This window comes from Accipiter gentilis, chromosome 10 (assembly GCF_929443795.1).
Source record: "Accipiter gentilis chromosome 10, bAccGen1.1, whole genome shotgun sequence".
NCBI lineage: Eukaryota > Metazoa > Chordata > Aves > Accipitriformes > Accipitridae > Astur > Astur gentilis.
Window position 1 is genome coordinate 7,225,007 of NC_064889.1, and position 16,284 is coordinate 7,241,290.

Sequence of the window (16,284 nt, forward strand, 5' to 3'; positions counted from 1 at the left end):
GACTTCTGTTCATTTTTTTACAGTTAATATGCAAAGTGTCTACTTTAAGAGCACTGTGTGGACGACATACAGAAAAGCTTATGGCATTTAAAGCAATATACCCAGACATTGTACGACTTCATTTTCCTCCACTTTACAAGGAGTTATTCACTTCAGAATTTGAGCCAGCGATGCAAATTGATGGGTAAACGTATCACCTAAGCACTTCTAGAATGTCCGAAGTACAAACATTAAAACAAAAGAAAGGAAAAAAAAAAAAAAAAGAAAAAAAAAGAAAGAAAACCAAGACACTTTATATGGCCCTGCACAGACCTAGGGAGCCAACACACTGCACATCTCTTAGCGGTCGGGGTCAGGCGAAGGATGGGAAACAATGAAACAAAGTTGAACTTGTTTTTCTCATGCATATGATTTCCATTATGCCTACAAATATGGACCCTTTTTCTGTCTCAACTTCTCAATCTTTGACCTCTGTTTACACAGACTGAGGGTACTAATGTCAGAAGGTTGTTTTCTCTTGTAGTTCACTGCCCAGACTTTTGACAGAACAATCAATTTGTTGATCAGAACAGAGAGTCCACCTAGTAATCAGCGACTGGTGTGCATTGCAGAGATTTCAGCATCAGTTTGCACAACTTGCTCATTGTTTCATGAAGGACGATTTTTTTCACCTACCACTGTTTGCCAGTAGACAGAACGGCATGAAAAGGGTCCATAGCAATAGCAACAATAGCATTATAATATATTACAGGGTAAATGGGCATGAAGACTATATATAGCAAAAGAGATATTGTTTATATATTGTTTTAATTAATATAAAATGTAGTTACTGGTATAGCTTTTCTTGTTGAATTGATAAGGCACTTTCATTTTGCACCTTTTTCTTTAAATTAAATGCTAGCGTGTTCATTGTGTTGCATGTGCACCAGAAATTCAAGTTTAACTGAAAAAGGTTTGGCAGGTACTGGTACATTGGGAGGTATTTATGCTGCTGTTTTCCATGTTACTTTTAAAGAGAGGCTGGTCATATCCTGAAATGGTTACAGATTTTTTAAAAGAGTTGAAAATAATGACAATTTTCTAAATTAAAATTAAAATCAGCTTGTCAGCTGTTAAATTCAAAGGTACTTTTATTTTCAAATCTTTCAAACCTGGATGTTTAAAATCACATGCCTAAATCCAAATTTAGGTGCACAAGTCAACAGCCTCATTTTCAAAGGTGCTGAGTTTCCGTGGTCAAAGTTAAGCTAAGCAATTACAGATCATTTACAAATAAGTAACACAGCATCCTTGAAAATCAGGCTATTAAATAAAGTGTATTTCTGCCCACCGTAAATCCAGGTTCGAAGGTATTTACTCAAGTCTGTATCTACAGTAAAAGTATGTGTGTATGACATGTATGTGGAAAAGTAATTTTTATACATAATATTACATACTTTTGTACTCCATATCGTAAACAATGCCTTCAAACTCCAGCCTATCAAAATCCATAGGAGGTTTGTCTTTGACTTCAGTGAGATGAGACACTGGCCCATGTTCTTCCAGCATCCAGCAGTTCTACTTCTGGTAGCTGAACAGAGAAGTCCATTGCTCTCCTTATTTAAAAAGATGCACTTTAAAGTTTATCAGATGAGGACAGACTAACAAAGTAAAGGCACACTGTTGCTAGAAGAAAATGTTTTGTACTCTGTATAATGCCCGGAAATCATTACTATCATAAATCTGCATTCTGTAATTCTGAAATCGTGATTCCTGTATTGCATAACCAACCAATAAGCTGAATCTTGCAGTCTTCATTATTATTAATTACCGTGCCCTTTTGGAAGAATACCGTCTCTGAGCAAATTTGGCAAGTAAACCTAGTTCTGAGGGAAGCAGACTCACAATAAACAACATCACAAAATAGACTGTGGCTGTTTGAGCCAGAGGTGCGTAATTGGTTTGGATGAGATGAAGATGTATAATTGGATGCCTTGTAGGCCTACGCAAGTGAAGTTTCTGATGAAGCACATAAGAAAAAGCCAGGAACTTTCAAAAGAAAAAAGAATGAGACAGTACGTGCTCCACTGCTATGACTTCCAAGGATGTACAATCTCTTACATGTATTACAGTTGCTGAGAAGTAACAGAAGTGAATAGAAGCAGACAAGCCTAACTGTTTTAAAAAGGAGAATTATAAGCAAAATAGAGGTTTATTCTATGATTTGAAGATGCTTCCTTTGGGGTCAATTTGAGACATTTAGCTATGACACCTATTAAAAATTGTATAGTCTGCCACATCAGGGGAGCTTACAGCTATCACTTGTCTCTGTGGTTTGGAAGGAGGGGGAGATGAGCATCATATGTTTTCCCTTCAAAGCAGTACGCCTCCCGAGTATGGGAGGGCAACACCTGCACCTCTGTGAGCACTGGGATGGAAGCATGAGAAGGTTTTTGGATAAAGTCCATAGAGCTGTCCTTTTACTGCTCCATCCTGCCTGCTCCCAAAGAGGTGGCTCACAGCCCAGCATATGCTCTCTCCAGTCCCACCGAAACACTTTTCCTAGAATCATTGTTTACTTTATTGGAGTAACTGGCATGATATGGTACTTTCATTCTAATGTGTGTTCCTATTGTTAAAGCAACCCTTTTAACTAACAAATGTTTTCTGAATGTGACCAGCCTTAGGTGCTAGTCCTGTAAAGATCAACTAAACTTAATTTCAGTGTCTACTAATGAATAATGAAGTAAGACCTGTACTTTAGAGAGCAAGATACAACTCCTACTTCTGACAGTAAGTAGACTACCAGGCAAAATATTTGGGGATTAATTTTCAGTCACTTCCTTTTCTTACCTTTTCCTGATGAATATTAGTACTTACACCAGGCATCTAGGTGCCAGTCAATTTGTTTGGTATCTAGTTCAGCCTATTTACACCCATAAGTCATTGACAACACAGATTTTTGGAGCATTTACTAGTAAAATACATAACCATAAAAAGGTTCCAGATAGGGCCTTAGCTGAAAACCCTTTGCATTTTCAAACAGCTTGTGACATGATCTTCCAGGCCAGGAAGTGCTGTCATTTTCGTCTATGGGATCTCCTGCATACTGTCACCTTGTTAAATCAGGCTGTGCATACATACCCCAAGTAACTCTACTTTCCTGATTGCAGTTAACAGCCACTTGGCAAGAGATTATTTTTGTTTTGCTCTTCATAGAGAGGGGGAAAAAGGGATACAGCATGGCAGATGTACGGATGAGACTTCTGTTGCCAAGGAGGCTTTTATGAAAGAGGATGTAGAATAACGTTAGAGTGACGGCCATGTAAGAACCCAGTGCTGCAGAGGAAAAGCACTCTGCAGAACCTCTGGGACTGTGGCCTGGTAGCAGATGATCAACCAAATATTCAGTTAAAAAACATATTTGGGGTCAATGGATATTCACGTGAGTATTTTAATAATCTGCCCAGTTCACTACAAACAAAAACCTGAGGGTAGCTGAAGATAAAGGAATAATATGTTGGTTTTGAATGATCTGTTCCTTAAAGCCTGCAAAGAGATTTTCATTGGGTCTTTCTAGGAAAGAGATACTATACCGTCATTTGAACCACCCTGATTTACTTAACATCTCCAGCATTGTTTGATGTTTTAAAAACTATGGGATTAGGTGAAAAGGGAGGCTGTTTTTAAGTTTGGTTGTTCTTTATTAAAGCTTATCTATCTTAGTATGGATACCAAGATATCTGTGTGTGTATGTGCACCTGTGTGTGTGTGAGAGAGTACACTTGTGTGCGCACATGAATATATGTGTGGGTACGTGTGAGTGGCTGCTTCTAGGCTGTTAAGTGTCAATGGAATAAAGAAAATGTATTCAATTAAGTCAAAAATAGAAGGTGGAAAAAAGATTTATTCTATACAAAGCCTTGTCTGGACCACTTTAGAGAGACTTCTATTTTTTTAACCCTTCTATAAATGTTTGATGGCACTTGAAATATTCCTGCAATAAAATGTGATTTGTGTAAACATTAAAAAAAAAAGATTTTGTAATGTGAAACAATGAAAGAAAGTAATGTAATTTTTCTAAAAAACAAAAAAAAAACAAACGAACGAACTTTGTATTATTTTCTTGATGGAATTTGTCTATTTGTCTTTGGAAAACTTTTTATTTCATTGAATGTGCCATAGTAGAGGTGTGTTTTTCTTTTTCTTTCTTTTTTTTCGTTTTTTTTACATTTTAGATTAAAGGAATAGCTGTGTTCCGACATTCCAAAATGCAAGATGACATAGCAGTCATGATTAAAAGGTTTGATTAGTAAGCTTCAATCATCGTTGCTTTTTTTGCACATGTTCTTCATTCCTCTACAGTGCAATATGTACATAGAGCACTTGCGGGTGTAACCTTGATCCCTCAGGGAAAAATACATATTTGTACAGGATTCTTCTTTTTTTTTTTTTTTTCCTTTTTTTTTCCTTTTTTTTTTTTTTGTTGGATTTTTTGTTTTGTTTTGTTTTGGGTTTTTTTTGCTAAGGAATGTCGATTGAATCACTTGTCTGTTGTTGAGGGGCAGCCAGATAATAATCCTAAACCACTGTCACAAAACATTGTTTAAATTTTGTGCCCTTTTATTATTTAAAAAAGAAAAATAAAAGTTATTTTCTGACAGTTCTTTGTGCTGATTGGTGAAAAAAAGGGTAAATAGATAAGCACCTTATGATTGACTTAACTGTGAATGACAATCCATCTCGTTATCAACAACAGAAGCCCTATCATTTTGGAGCTGGGGTTAAGAGTCAGAAACTAATGTGCTCAGGGATCTTCTAAAACTCTTCAACAGGGTGGCCAGTACTGCTGGTGGAACAAATTACTTTTTAAAAAATAGGCTAGTATTTCTTCCCTTTCCCCCTCCCCCCAGGCACAAGAGAACTGGATATTTTTTTTAACTAAATGCTCTATGCGTGCCTCATTCTCTTACTCAGTTTTGCCGTATAGCCACTCTTTGATCTTTGTTTTGTTCAAGACAAAAGTACTCAAAACAGTGCAAAGGTTTTGCAATTACATTTGAGAAAATAGATTAATGCTGACCCATTAAATAAATGATTGAAATGAATTTCAATACCCTCTGGACATTTTTATAACGATAGGACTACTTTTCCAGCTGAATTTCAGTGTTCTGCAATAGAAAATGCATTTTCAGTATTTAAATTATCGTCAGAGAAAACAAATCAGTTTATGACAGTACAATAAGAATGAAAAGGTAATCATTAGGTTTCAGCAATGGTGTCACATAAAAAGGAACATAGATCTGCAGGAATACAAGAACAACACTTCAGATGTTGTCTGTCATTGTTGCATATGCTTCACAGTAAAGCAAAAAACCTGACTGGAAAGAAACAGAGGCTGAAGACATTTTCATATCTAGTACATCAAATACAGCAATTCCAAGCAATTACAATGGCATCAAAAAACAAGCGATGTCTAGGAAGTCTCCAAGTGCCAAATTGTAGGATTCTGGAAGCGTGTCCCAATTAGCCTTCTTTTATGGCTTCACATTCCTTTGAAAATGCAGGTAGAAAAGTTAATAAGCAACTACAAACAAAATGAGCAAGATTTCAAGACTTTGGTTAGATTGGGAAGAGAGTGAATTTCTCCATCAAACATGTCTGTCTTCTTACAAAAAGCATCAGTTCTCCACTATCTTAAGTTATTGAGGGTTTTTTTCACTGGGTATATGGCTTCCAGTTGTTTACTTTAGGTTGCTTAATAAATAGGGAAAACTTTATTATAGTATTACAAGCTGACAGTCACATTTAGCTTGGAATGGCCTTCCAAGGCAGACAGCTGCTTAGCAAGTATGACCTCTTGATCAGTTTGTGTTCTGGCATCTTCAGTAGAAGAAAATTCCTATTGCTGATTCACAGTAGAACCTATTCTTCACACACTTGTGTATCAATTAAACATACTGTTAATACATAAAATCTATAAGATGCTTTAACTAGGTAGTGGGGTGATCCAAATATTAAAATATCTTTTTTTTGGATTGGCATAGACATTCCCCAGTCTGTACTTGATGAACAAAACAGGTTGCACAGTACAAGCTGTGCAAACAATGTGTATTTTTTTTTTCCTCTACACATTCCTAAACTCCCCAATGTAGATAAACTTATAAATGTCAGAAACAGCATTTACTATCCAATATCTAAAAATAATAAGCAATTTTCTCTTGAGTACTCAGTATGTAAAATTCTACCTGTGCTAGCTGATTCAGCTTGCACAAAAGAAACATCTTTATTTTCCTTAGCTGGAGAAATATAACTATTACAATTATTTTTTCATTATTAATACTAATATTTATTACTTTTAAAAGTTTCATCCATTAATATATTTGAATATTAGCCTCCTATTCTCTTAAATATTCCTGTCAGTAAATCATTTGGTGGAAATGAGGGCAAATGCATACAGATACCAAATACAACAACAAAAAGAAAAGTTTTAAAATTTAAATGAGTGTTTATTTAAAAATCATTGCAGTATGTGCTTTAATCCTAGTACTGTGATAATAGCTCACTAAATAATGCTAAGTCACTGGACTTGAGGGGAAAAATATGTAAAATTTAGGATAATATACAGTCTATCTTTGGAACTTTATTCAGGTACTAAATAGAATTTTAACATCAAAATAAAAGCTGTATTCTACCTTTTTCGTCTCTAATGTTGCTGTTTATCTCTTTTTTTTTGCCTTTATCATTGGTAGAATATAGCAATAACTTTATAGCAATAAGTAGGCTATCCAAATAAGAAACAAAACATGATAAAGGCTTCAGATCAATACTCATAGGTTCATTTCTTCTGCCACAATATTCACTTGTATGTCTTCCCTCATAATCTCATTACTTCTTCAAGCTGAACTTCACAATCAAGTTGTTCAACTTGATGCGTGACATCACACCTTTTTGTTAACATCTGCATGTTTTTGGTGTTCATATGTCCTTCGTATACTTGTTTTCCTGTAAGTCAGTGTTTCTCAAGCTTTCTGAAAGCACAATCCCTCTGGGCTGTATTTCTTCATAGGGCCCTCTGTTGGAATTAACTTTTTCTAGGGCAGGGAGTGCAAACCAGCTGTAATGACTGGCAGCATTTCCTAACTGCAGGAACCGAGGTGCTGCTAGTACTTGGTAACTCCATGGCTACTGCAAATGCTTGCAGCCAACAGCCAGCTCTTCTAGGTCCTCCACACTGGGGGGCTGAGCTGCATCCAGTAAGTGGGACAAGCTCCCTGGCCAGCGCACTCCTCTGCAGCCAGCACAACCACACGCTCTGCGCTGGAGAACCGAGCTGCTACACTTCACACAGAACCGAGCTACGTTTGCCTGACATCGTGTTTTGATAATAATCTTAACACTTTGGCAACTTTCAAATGGTTGTGACTTTCAGTTTGAGAAACACTACCCTAAATTACCCCACAAAGTCTTAATGTAGATGCACAAACTTTACAGGAACTTGCAATCTGTAATGCTATCTATATCTAATGCAGAGAATTCATAAGCAATACAGTGAATTTTATTTCACAAAAAGGCATACGTACTGTACACCTTTCTAAATCCAAAATGTTCCTCATTTCTACATTGATTTAGAAACAAGTTACAGAACAGTGGTGAATATCTAAACTATTAGGACATTAACTGGCTGCTTCTTTATATGTAACTGTATTGTCTGCCTGCTCCTTTTCTGGAGATGTGTTTTTGTATTGGATGTTTGGGCCAATGGGAGGCTTCAAGCTACAATGTATTTTCCCAGATTAAATATATTTAACATATGACAAACCCCAGACAAGGCTTTTTAAAATGTATAAAGAACTGCAGTGTTAGGTGGTTTATTTGCAAACTGTTTTCAATGTTGTCCATTTTTATGGCACCTTTAACAATATTCTTGTTTCCAAAGTACAAAAAAAAGGTTAAAAATACTCTAGCCATAACTGAATGTCAAGCAATAAAAACAAATGACTTTTTGTGCATAGATTTAAAAGAAATACAAGTTTTAGACATCTGCATGTAAATGCAATCTCTTGTTTACTGCTTTCTTAAACTTGAGCAACTGATTCCTTATTTTACTACTAATTTAAGGACTTGTAATGGCCTGTAAACATTTTATCTTGCTCTATTCTTTCAACTCTAACTTTGTCTCTGCTTTGGAGTCATAATATTTAATGTTGTTCTGCTCACCTCTATACAGTTAACTTTTTGCTTTCATTCTGTATAGATAAAGTTATACTATAAACAGCCTACACAGTGCAAATATTTATCTGTTTATCAAATACCACATTATGCTGTATAATATCTGTTTTACTATATAATCTATTTTAGACATAGCTGTTTAGAACTAGAGTGTGCTATTTTTGTGTTTTTCTGATGTGTGGTGCTAGATAAGTTACTTTTGTGAACAAAAGCAAACAAACCCCTTTTATTCCTAGACAATACCACCTTTGGGTCTTGTTAATTTCACTGAGTATAACTATATATAAATATATATATATTTGTGTATATATATATATACACCAACTTATGCCCAACAAGTACCTGTATCAGAGTACAAGATTTGGGACATGGTTTTCTCTTTAAATGCATAGTGTCATTATATAAATTATTCTATAGTATATTTAATAAGGAGAAAATTACTTCACCGGTACAGATACTTGATATCAAATGTAGAATTTTTTTCTACATTATTAACATTATTAACGTTATTAAAAATGTTCTGTCCAGCTTGTTATCCTTTTGGTTACTAAAACAGTCTGCCTGTATTGTATCAGAAAAAAGAAAAACATCTAATCTGCCAGTATAAAGTAATTACAGTATGCTGTCTGTCTGAAAGGGAGGTAGTTATTTGGCTTGTTGGGAGAGTTCTATCCTGTCGTTGCATCTGATATTTATAGATGTTATTCTGCTGGGTGCCTTCCTCCCTCTTCACTTTAAATAGGATCTGTACACACTCAAACTGCGGATGTTACTAGGCCATGCCTACACACTTAACTCCAGTTACTGTAAATAGGAATTTTCTGTAAATCTTCCATGATAGATGGATGGCTAAATTCAGTCCTTGGATATGCTTTATAAATCATGCACACATATCCAAGGACAGCCATTAGCAACTAAAGTTAATTAAGAAGTGGAATTTGCAATGTTTTGTCAGGTCTGGGGGTTTTGTTTTTATTTTTCATGTATACCTTAATTTACATAGTCATGTACCCTTAAAAGTATTCCTATCCCCTGTTCCTTTCATTCTAGATACTGTTTTCATGTTAATTCTTAAAAACTGATGGATATCAAATATCTAACTAAGGAGGTAATTAACCTTTTAAATATTTATTAGAATTTTTCTGTAATATTACTGAATTTATAAGATCTTTAGCAAAGATTTTTGAGCAATTTATTAAATACAATGTTTCTGTTTACTGCACTTTTTGATAATAGAAGGTAGTGAATTTTAAAGCCATGGTTCTTGGCTTCCATGCACTGCTTTTATACCCTCAATCCAAGGAATATATATATATAAATAATTTTTTTTAAACAACAAACATACTGTTGTCCTAAAAATAAATACAAACTTTACTGCACCGTGGATATATTTTCATAAGTGGAATGTTTAACTGCAAACACTATCAGGACAATTATAAAAACCTCTTGAAGCTACAATCTTATTTAAATATAAGCCATGACAATTTTATTTTCCCTTGTTGATTTAAGTCACCTTTTGATATTTTCAAACAGAAAAGGACTTGCTCTTAAATTTGTATGTACCAACCTATACATAATGCCAGGAACACGTGCTCCCTATTGTTTTAATAGTTTGATATATTTATGCAAACCATTTGGTTAACATATATTCTCCCTGTTTACTAAATGTTCAACGTAACAAGACCAGAATAAATGCTGATTATAAATATACATCAGTTTGAAGATTAAGCACATAGACTTCAAAAACCTCGTTGAGTGATATGCTCAAATTTCTGTAAATACACACAAGTTTAAATGCAATTATACTGTACATGTAAATATATGCTGTCTGTTATGTGTACAGTATGTACAAATTCTTTTTCTAGCCACAATAAAATGTAAGCCATCAAGAGGAATACTAAAGTGGTATTGTACTAAACCTTTGCTAATGATCTTTACCCAATCACTTAACTTTTCACTTTCATGGACCTTTCCAACTCACTCTTACGATAGCCTGCTTATATTCAAGTTTGTTATTTTACTCAGTCCCGAAAAAAGTATTTTGATTCATTTTGTAAATATGACTGTAAAAATAAGAGATTTAATGTTGTCTTTTAAATACTCCAATTTTCATTCTAATATGAATGTTGTTATATTGTACTTAGAAACTGTACCTTTAATATTACATTACCTTTATTAAGTGCATTGAACACATCGATTTTAGATGTGCTTTATGTACTGTTATCCTGTAATAAAACTTCAGCTTCTAATGGAAAAATTCGTCTTAATTTTTTGTAAGTAGCATCTTGTTTGTTTTTCTGAATTGTGGTTTATTACGCTTATTCCTTAAGGAATGCACAGCTACAAAATTAGGCTGTGCTTCCAAGCACGTATATCAGAGCTGTTTAGACCATACATCACGTAACGTTTGGCAGTAGGAAAACAAGAAGACCCCCGAACACCTTTTAAGCTCCCCTTTTGGCCAACAAGAGCTTTAAACCTCCTTAGAATGAATGTGGATTAATCTAGCTTCCCTCTCCTTGAAGGTGTCTTCTTGTTTGAAATCACAGTTCACTGCGTCAAGTGCAAGATACAAGAAATCTGGCTTAAGGCTGTCCCAGTGACTTTGGAAATACCGCTTTGGGCTAGATCTAAATGAGGATTTGGGTATCAAAAATGATGTTTTAATACAATTTAGGCATCAAAATTCAAAGTTGCAACTCCCCTCTCCTGTCCTAACTTCGGGAGCACCTGAATGCCAGCAGCACGCTTGGTCATAAGACTTCAGGCATGTAACATTCTCCTTCTGCACCTACCCAGAAATGTCTCAGTCTTGACAGAGCTTTAATAGCTCAGTATTTATATGCCCGACCGCGACCCGGAAATAGGCATTAGCATTCATCTTTGAAGCACTGTATCTGGAAGCAGCCTTCACCTACAGATCAAGTCTACAAAAAAAAAAGTAGCGGAAGTGATCACTTTCTTAGAACCGTAGCACTAAGTAGTGCCATTTGTTCTACAGCAGCTCCATGACTAAAGCAGTCTTCAAGACACTGAAAATCGAGATGTAATTTTCTCATCCTTAGGACTGATTCCTGCCCAATCTTGCCACTCACAGGAGAGTTCCTAACCACCAAGATACAGGTTAGGCAACAACTATGTATGTTCAATATAAAATGGAGGAATTTTTCTGAAGTGAGATACGAACTAAGGACTCCCATGCCTCCCCATAAGGAAAGCTAAACTCTAAGTTAGGAGGTGGCATTTTTGACCCCCAACCATTTCACAGAATCACAGAATGGTTGATGTTGGCAGGGTCCTCTGGAGGTCACAAGCAGGGCCACCTAGAGCCAGTTGCCCAGGACCATGTCCAGCTTTTGAGTATCTCCAAGGATGGAGGCTCCACAATCTCCCTGTGCCAGTGCTCGGTCACCCTCACAGTAAAAAAGTGTTTCCTGATGTTCATGTTTATGTCATGGAAGCAGAAAGACTACATGTAGGAAGTAGCACTATTTTTTTTTTTTTTTTTTTAAAAAAAAAGGACACTGCAGGTTTTAGGGAGATGCAGACTGAAGCAGAATTTAACCTGCCACACTCACAATCTGAGGTAAGCCTTCTAATCATTCAGCTATGTAACTGTTACCATACCTGGGTTTTGAAGTAAGATTACTCCTTACAAGGCCACCTCCAGGACTGGGCTCTGGGTGGATCCAGTAGGGTGACAGAAACCTTTCTGCTTCTCTGATATACAAACCAAAAAGGGCAGAATTAAATTCAAACAATGTCCTTAAAACTAATGTGCAAGTAAGCTAAAGGAACTCCTTTCTTTATGGGTTTGGACATCATTCTGAATCATCTCAGTATTTTTATGTAGTGCCCTGAGTTTCAGTTACAGGACTAGGTGCTGTGAACACTTTGATTGCTTCATGCCACAATCCTCAATTCCCTCTTCATGTCTCCATCTGTAGAGCTGTGAAGGGGACCACCTTTTTTTCTAATACCACAAGCAAATGAGTTTCCATCACCTAGACCTACAGGTACTAAGAATACTTGAATTCCACATTTTACCACATTGGGAAGCCCGATCATCAGAAAAAAAGGTTTTGTGGCTCTGCCCACGTTAACAAGTGGGAAGTGAGCCAAGGAAAGTAGAAGCCCAGGAGAGGAGGGAAGCTGATAAATGCAGCAACCTCCGCAAGACACCTCAGCCCTCTTCACACACGGCCCCAACCTCCCTCAGGGACGAGCCGCCCGGCAGAGCCCGGCCCAGCCACCTCTGCGCACCGAGGGCGGGAACTGCCGCTCGAGGCACCCAACGCCAGGTCAGGGCCACACCTTAGTGAAGAACGTGGAGTCGGAGCGGAGCGGCCCTAGGCACCGTTCGTCTCCTGGCGCGGCGGGACGGGGCCGGCCCTGCCACGGGCGACGGGCCGCGGCGGCGGAGCGCCCTCACCCCCAATCCTGCAGCAGCTCCCCCTGCCACAAGATGGCCGCCGCGGTCCCTCCAGGAGCTGCTCGAGCCCATGTTGCCATTGGCTGGCTCAGAACACCTGATCCCGCGCGCCGGGCGCTCTGCTATGCTGATTGGCCAACGCCGTGAGGCAGGCTCACGCGGCAGAGAGACGAGGAACCGGCGAGTACGCTTCCCCGAGGGGCCCGCCAAGATGGCGGCCAAAGGGCAGCTGCTGACCTGGTAAGCACGTTCCCCCCTCGTCCCCCTAACCTAGCAGGGCGCGTCTGAAGAGCGGCGGGCGGGAAGCCGTCCCCTCGCTCCGCGCTGCTCCGCCCGCCGCCCGGCAGGGACTCGCATGCGCCCGGGGGGGAGCGGGCCGGCCGGCCCTGGGTTCCCGCGCCCGCCTGGCTCCACCCCGTCGCTGAGGGAGGGCGGGGCGGCGCCATTTTTTGCCGTTTTCTCGGTGGAGGAGGGGAGCTGTGAGTGTGCTTTCCCTGAGGAAGGGTTAGCCTCTGTGTTTATGTATGCTCAGAAACGAGGAACGATTGAGTAATGCACACCCACGATCTGGATTTGGGGCGGTGACGTCGTTGTTTTGTTTTGTTTTGTTTTTAATACGAAAAGCCCTACAAAGTAGTAATGCGGCTTTTTAAGTCTAAGGGAGGTAGGCTGGTTTTGAATTAGTTCATTCGTGAGGAAGACAGGAGTAAATCTTTCCTTGCGCCTTTCTAAACAGTGTGGGAAGATTGGCATTGTATAAACTCTGTACACTGGAAGGGCTATATTTTAAAAAAGAGAAAAGAAGGTAAAGTCTATATAGAAGACAAAACATCTTTTCTGGAAAATTAAAACCAAAAGATTGTTGTATTTTTCTCAAAATCCCAGCAAGTTCAGCCCAGTGTTTGGTTTTGATTAATGAATATCTGAAAGCATGTAACTCCATCAGAACTTTTTTCACCATATCTAGAAATTATATCCTATATTAATTAAATTGTTCTTTTTGGACTGTGAAGAACATGTGTATGTTACTATTGAGAACCAGTAGGGAATTAGTATATATGTAAATTCTTTAAAGAAGGAATTGTGGAAACACTGTGTGGATGGCCTTTTTTTTTTTTTTTTTCCTTTAATAAACAATTCTGTTCTTTGTTTCTCGGGGGTAGATGTGGCCTTTAATTTTTTGTGTATTGCAATGTTCTTGTTTTGGTTGTAGATTTTATTTTGTTGTTATTTTTTATCATTATTATTATCCAGGGATATTTCACCAACAAATGGCAGTGAAGTATTTTTCTCACGTGAAATTTATGAAAAATATTCATTGGCACCAAGCCTTTCTGAACTGTGGCATTTATCAAACAGGTATATTCTATTATGTTACAATTTTGTGCTGTTTGTCATCATCCTGTCGATACATACCCTTACTGTTTTGGGGAAAGCTGTATATTACCTGGCATGTAATGATTTGTTACTGACTCATTGGTCCAGCAGTTGGTCTGTGCTTTACCTATTGTGAAACTTCAGAAAGTGGGAAGAGTCTAGGTTGGGACCTCTGGTCTTTTGGGGATGGGGTTTAGGTTATTTTTGGGGGGTAGTGCCTGTTGGTTTTTTGCTCTCTTTTACGTACCAGAGAGAGATGAAGTTTGACCCACACTCTTAACTGGTCACGGTAAGGATCCTATAACCTGTGAACCAGACCTAATTCTTTTTAGAAATTAATGTCTTGCTGTCTGTCCATGTCTTCTCACTTTGGAGAAGGCTGATGATACTGTACATTGAAATCCTTTTTACCTGTATCTTTTGGAAGTAGCCATCACCATTTACATAAAGCCAACAGTGTCTAAGGTGCAGAGATGCAATTAATTCCTTGAATAATGAAGAAACTATATAGAGTGTTAGCTGAAGGGTGAGAAATGAAATTATGGGAACACCGGTGGTACAGGTAATATTGTTTGTGCAGTTTTGATGTCTTTTTTAATTTTCTTAAGTTGAGGAATTAGAAACAACTTTTGTTTCACATAGTGAAAAGCATGGCTCAGGCTGCCGAATTTCAAAAGTTGGAGGACTGTATTTAGGCTATTGTCTTTTTTTCAGAAGTCATTAAGCTGGTAGGGAGGTACAAGTGGCAAGTGTCTCATGGTGGATGAACATTCACACCACAAAGAATGTGGACTGGGAGATCAAGGTAGTGACTGTGCTCTAAGTGGGGAGTTCAGCATGTGAAGAAATAATTTGTTCTAAAGGGGAATGACAGTATTTTTATGAACTGACACTGAGAGTGCACATCTGAGGGGAACACCTGTCTCCATCACATGACTGTATCCCACATCTTTGGCTAGAGAAGGCTTTTCTGGTTCATCGCTGTAGGAGCAACTTTCCTGGAACTGGCAGAGATGAGCACAGCCCTCACAGCTTGCTACTGGGTACACTGGATATTTTCTTCCTTCAGATGATGTAGAAAAAGGGTTTCTGGAGTAGACATGACTGCACTCAAGAGTGGGATTGTGTTCAGTTGTGTGTAATAGAAGTGGGTTTATAGCCAGAAGAGAGGTTGCAACCAGAAAAAATCAGAAATTGATGGAACTGGGTTGTATGGCCATAGTCAAGAGGAAGAGAAATGGAACCCATTGGGGCAAACATGAATGTAAAAGCTGACAGAAGTTTGTCAATTTTTATATTGGGGTTTCTGATAGATATTTACTAAAGTGTATGTTCTCTCGCCATAGAAGCTGTGAAGGCAAGTTGCTGATAAAATGAAGGGGGAAAATTTAAGCCGTCAGCTCAAATGAAGTATAATGCTGTAAATATGGACAGAAAAGCTCTGTCAGATTATTTTGGTTTGCACCCTGATGAAGACTGTGACAGCACTGCATACTGAAATGATCTTGATGTGCTGCCATTTCATTCAGTGCTGAATATAGCCAATTTAAGCTGCTAGAATTTCTTGATGTTCCTACATTGGCATATCTGAGTCAGCATCTTGTCGCTGCTGCTGCTTAATTAAATTTGCCAGTTTGTGCCACGAGGATGGACACTTTCTCATATTCAGAGAGACAGCTGTGAAGTATTATTAAGAACTGTGGACGTGATACTGCTGGGTTTGAAAAAACACTTGAGATGTTTTCTACTGCTGAAATAGTATCTCAAAAATATGCTTTTTCCAAGATCAGCAGTTAATGTTCATTTTGTTAACCTTAATTATTTTATCTTTTAAGAAAATAGAGCAGGGCTAAGATGCCTTCATATACTGGATTTGTTTTAAGAACCAGCTTTATAACGTTACTTCTTTGGTTTTTTTAGGGGAGCTATACCCCTTGCCTTAGCCCAATATTATTTTTGGCAACTGATTTCAGTATTGTTTAGAGTAGAAAATGAAACTCTTGAATTGTGTGCTCTGTTTTTAGGAATTTTTTTCATTGAAATCCAGAATTTCTATTGTTACAATTAAGTAGTTTTAATTTACTTTTTTTACAGTGAAAGAAAGGCTTTTTCTAGTTGAGTCTTTCTCCTTTACAATCTTAACTTTGACTCATAAGTTAGACCTTTTTGAGTGCAAACTGTTTCTGAACACCAGCCATCAGTGAATGACAAAATGTTGAGACTCTTCATCTTTTTGTTAATAATGAGTGTTTCCAGAACAAAGA

The 16,284-nt window shown here is 37.8% G+C and overlaps 2 protein-coding genes across 10 annotated transcripts in view; both read left to right on the plus strand.

The window, feature by feature from the left end:
- RORA (RAR related orphan receptor A) overlaps positions 1–4,263 on the plus strand; it is a 382,781-nt gene extending 378,518 nt beyond the window's left edge. For all 3 annotated transcript variants that reach the window (XM_049813336.1, XM_049813337.1, XM_049813338.1), the window contains one exon: positions 24–4,263. In XM_049813336.1, coding sequence (XP_049669293.1) covers positions 24–188 — 165 coding nt within the window. In that variant the 3' untranslated portion in view covers positions 189–4,263. The remainder of the gene's footprint in view (positions 1–23) is intronic.
- An 8,539-nt stretch (positions 4,264–12,802) lies between these two features.
- Positions 12,803–16,284, plus strand: part of ICE2 (interactor of little elongation complex ELL subunit 2) — a 42,152-nt gene continuing 38,670 nt past the window's right edge. For 5 of the 7 annotated variants that reach the window (XR_007507560.1, XM_049813316.1, XM_049813317.1 and 2 more), the window contains exons 1-2: positions 12,803–12,883; positions 13,898–14,002. Coding sequence is in view for 4 of the 7 variants with exons in the window: in XM_049813316.1 (XP_049669273.1) it covers positions 12,855–12,883; positions 13,898–14,002 (134 nt within the window). In the remaining 3 variants the exon portion in view is untranslated. Of the gene's footprint in view, positions 12,884–13,354; positions 13,449–13,897; positions 14,003–16,284 lie in introns of those variants that run through there. The other 2 variants (XM_049813320.1, XM_049813318.1) reach the window with 2 other exon arrangements.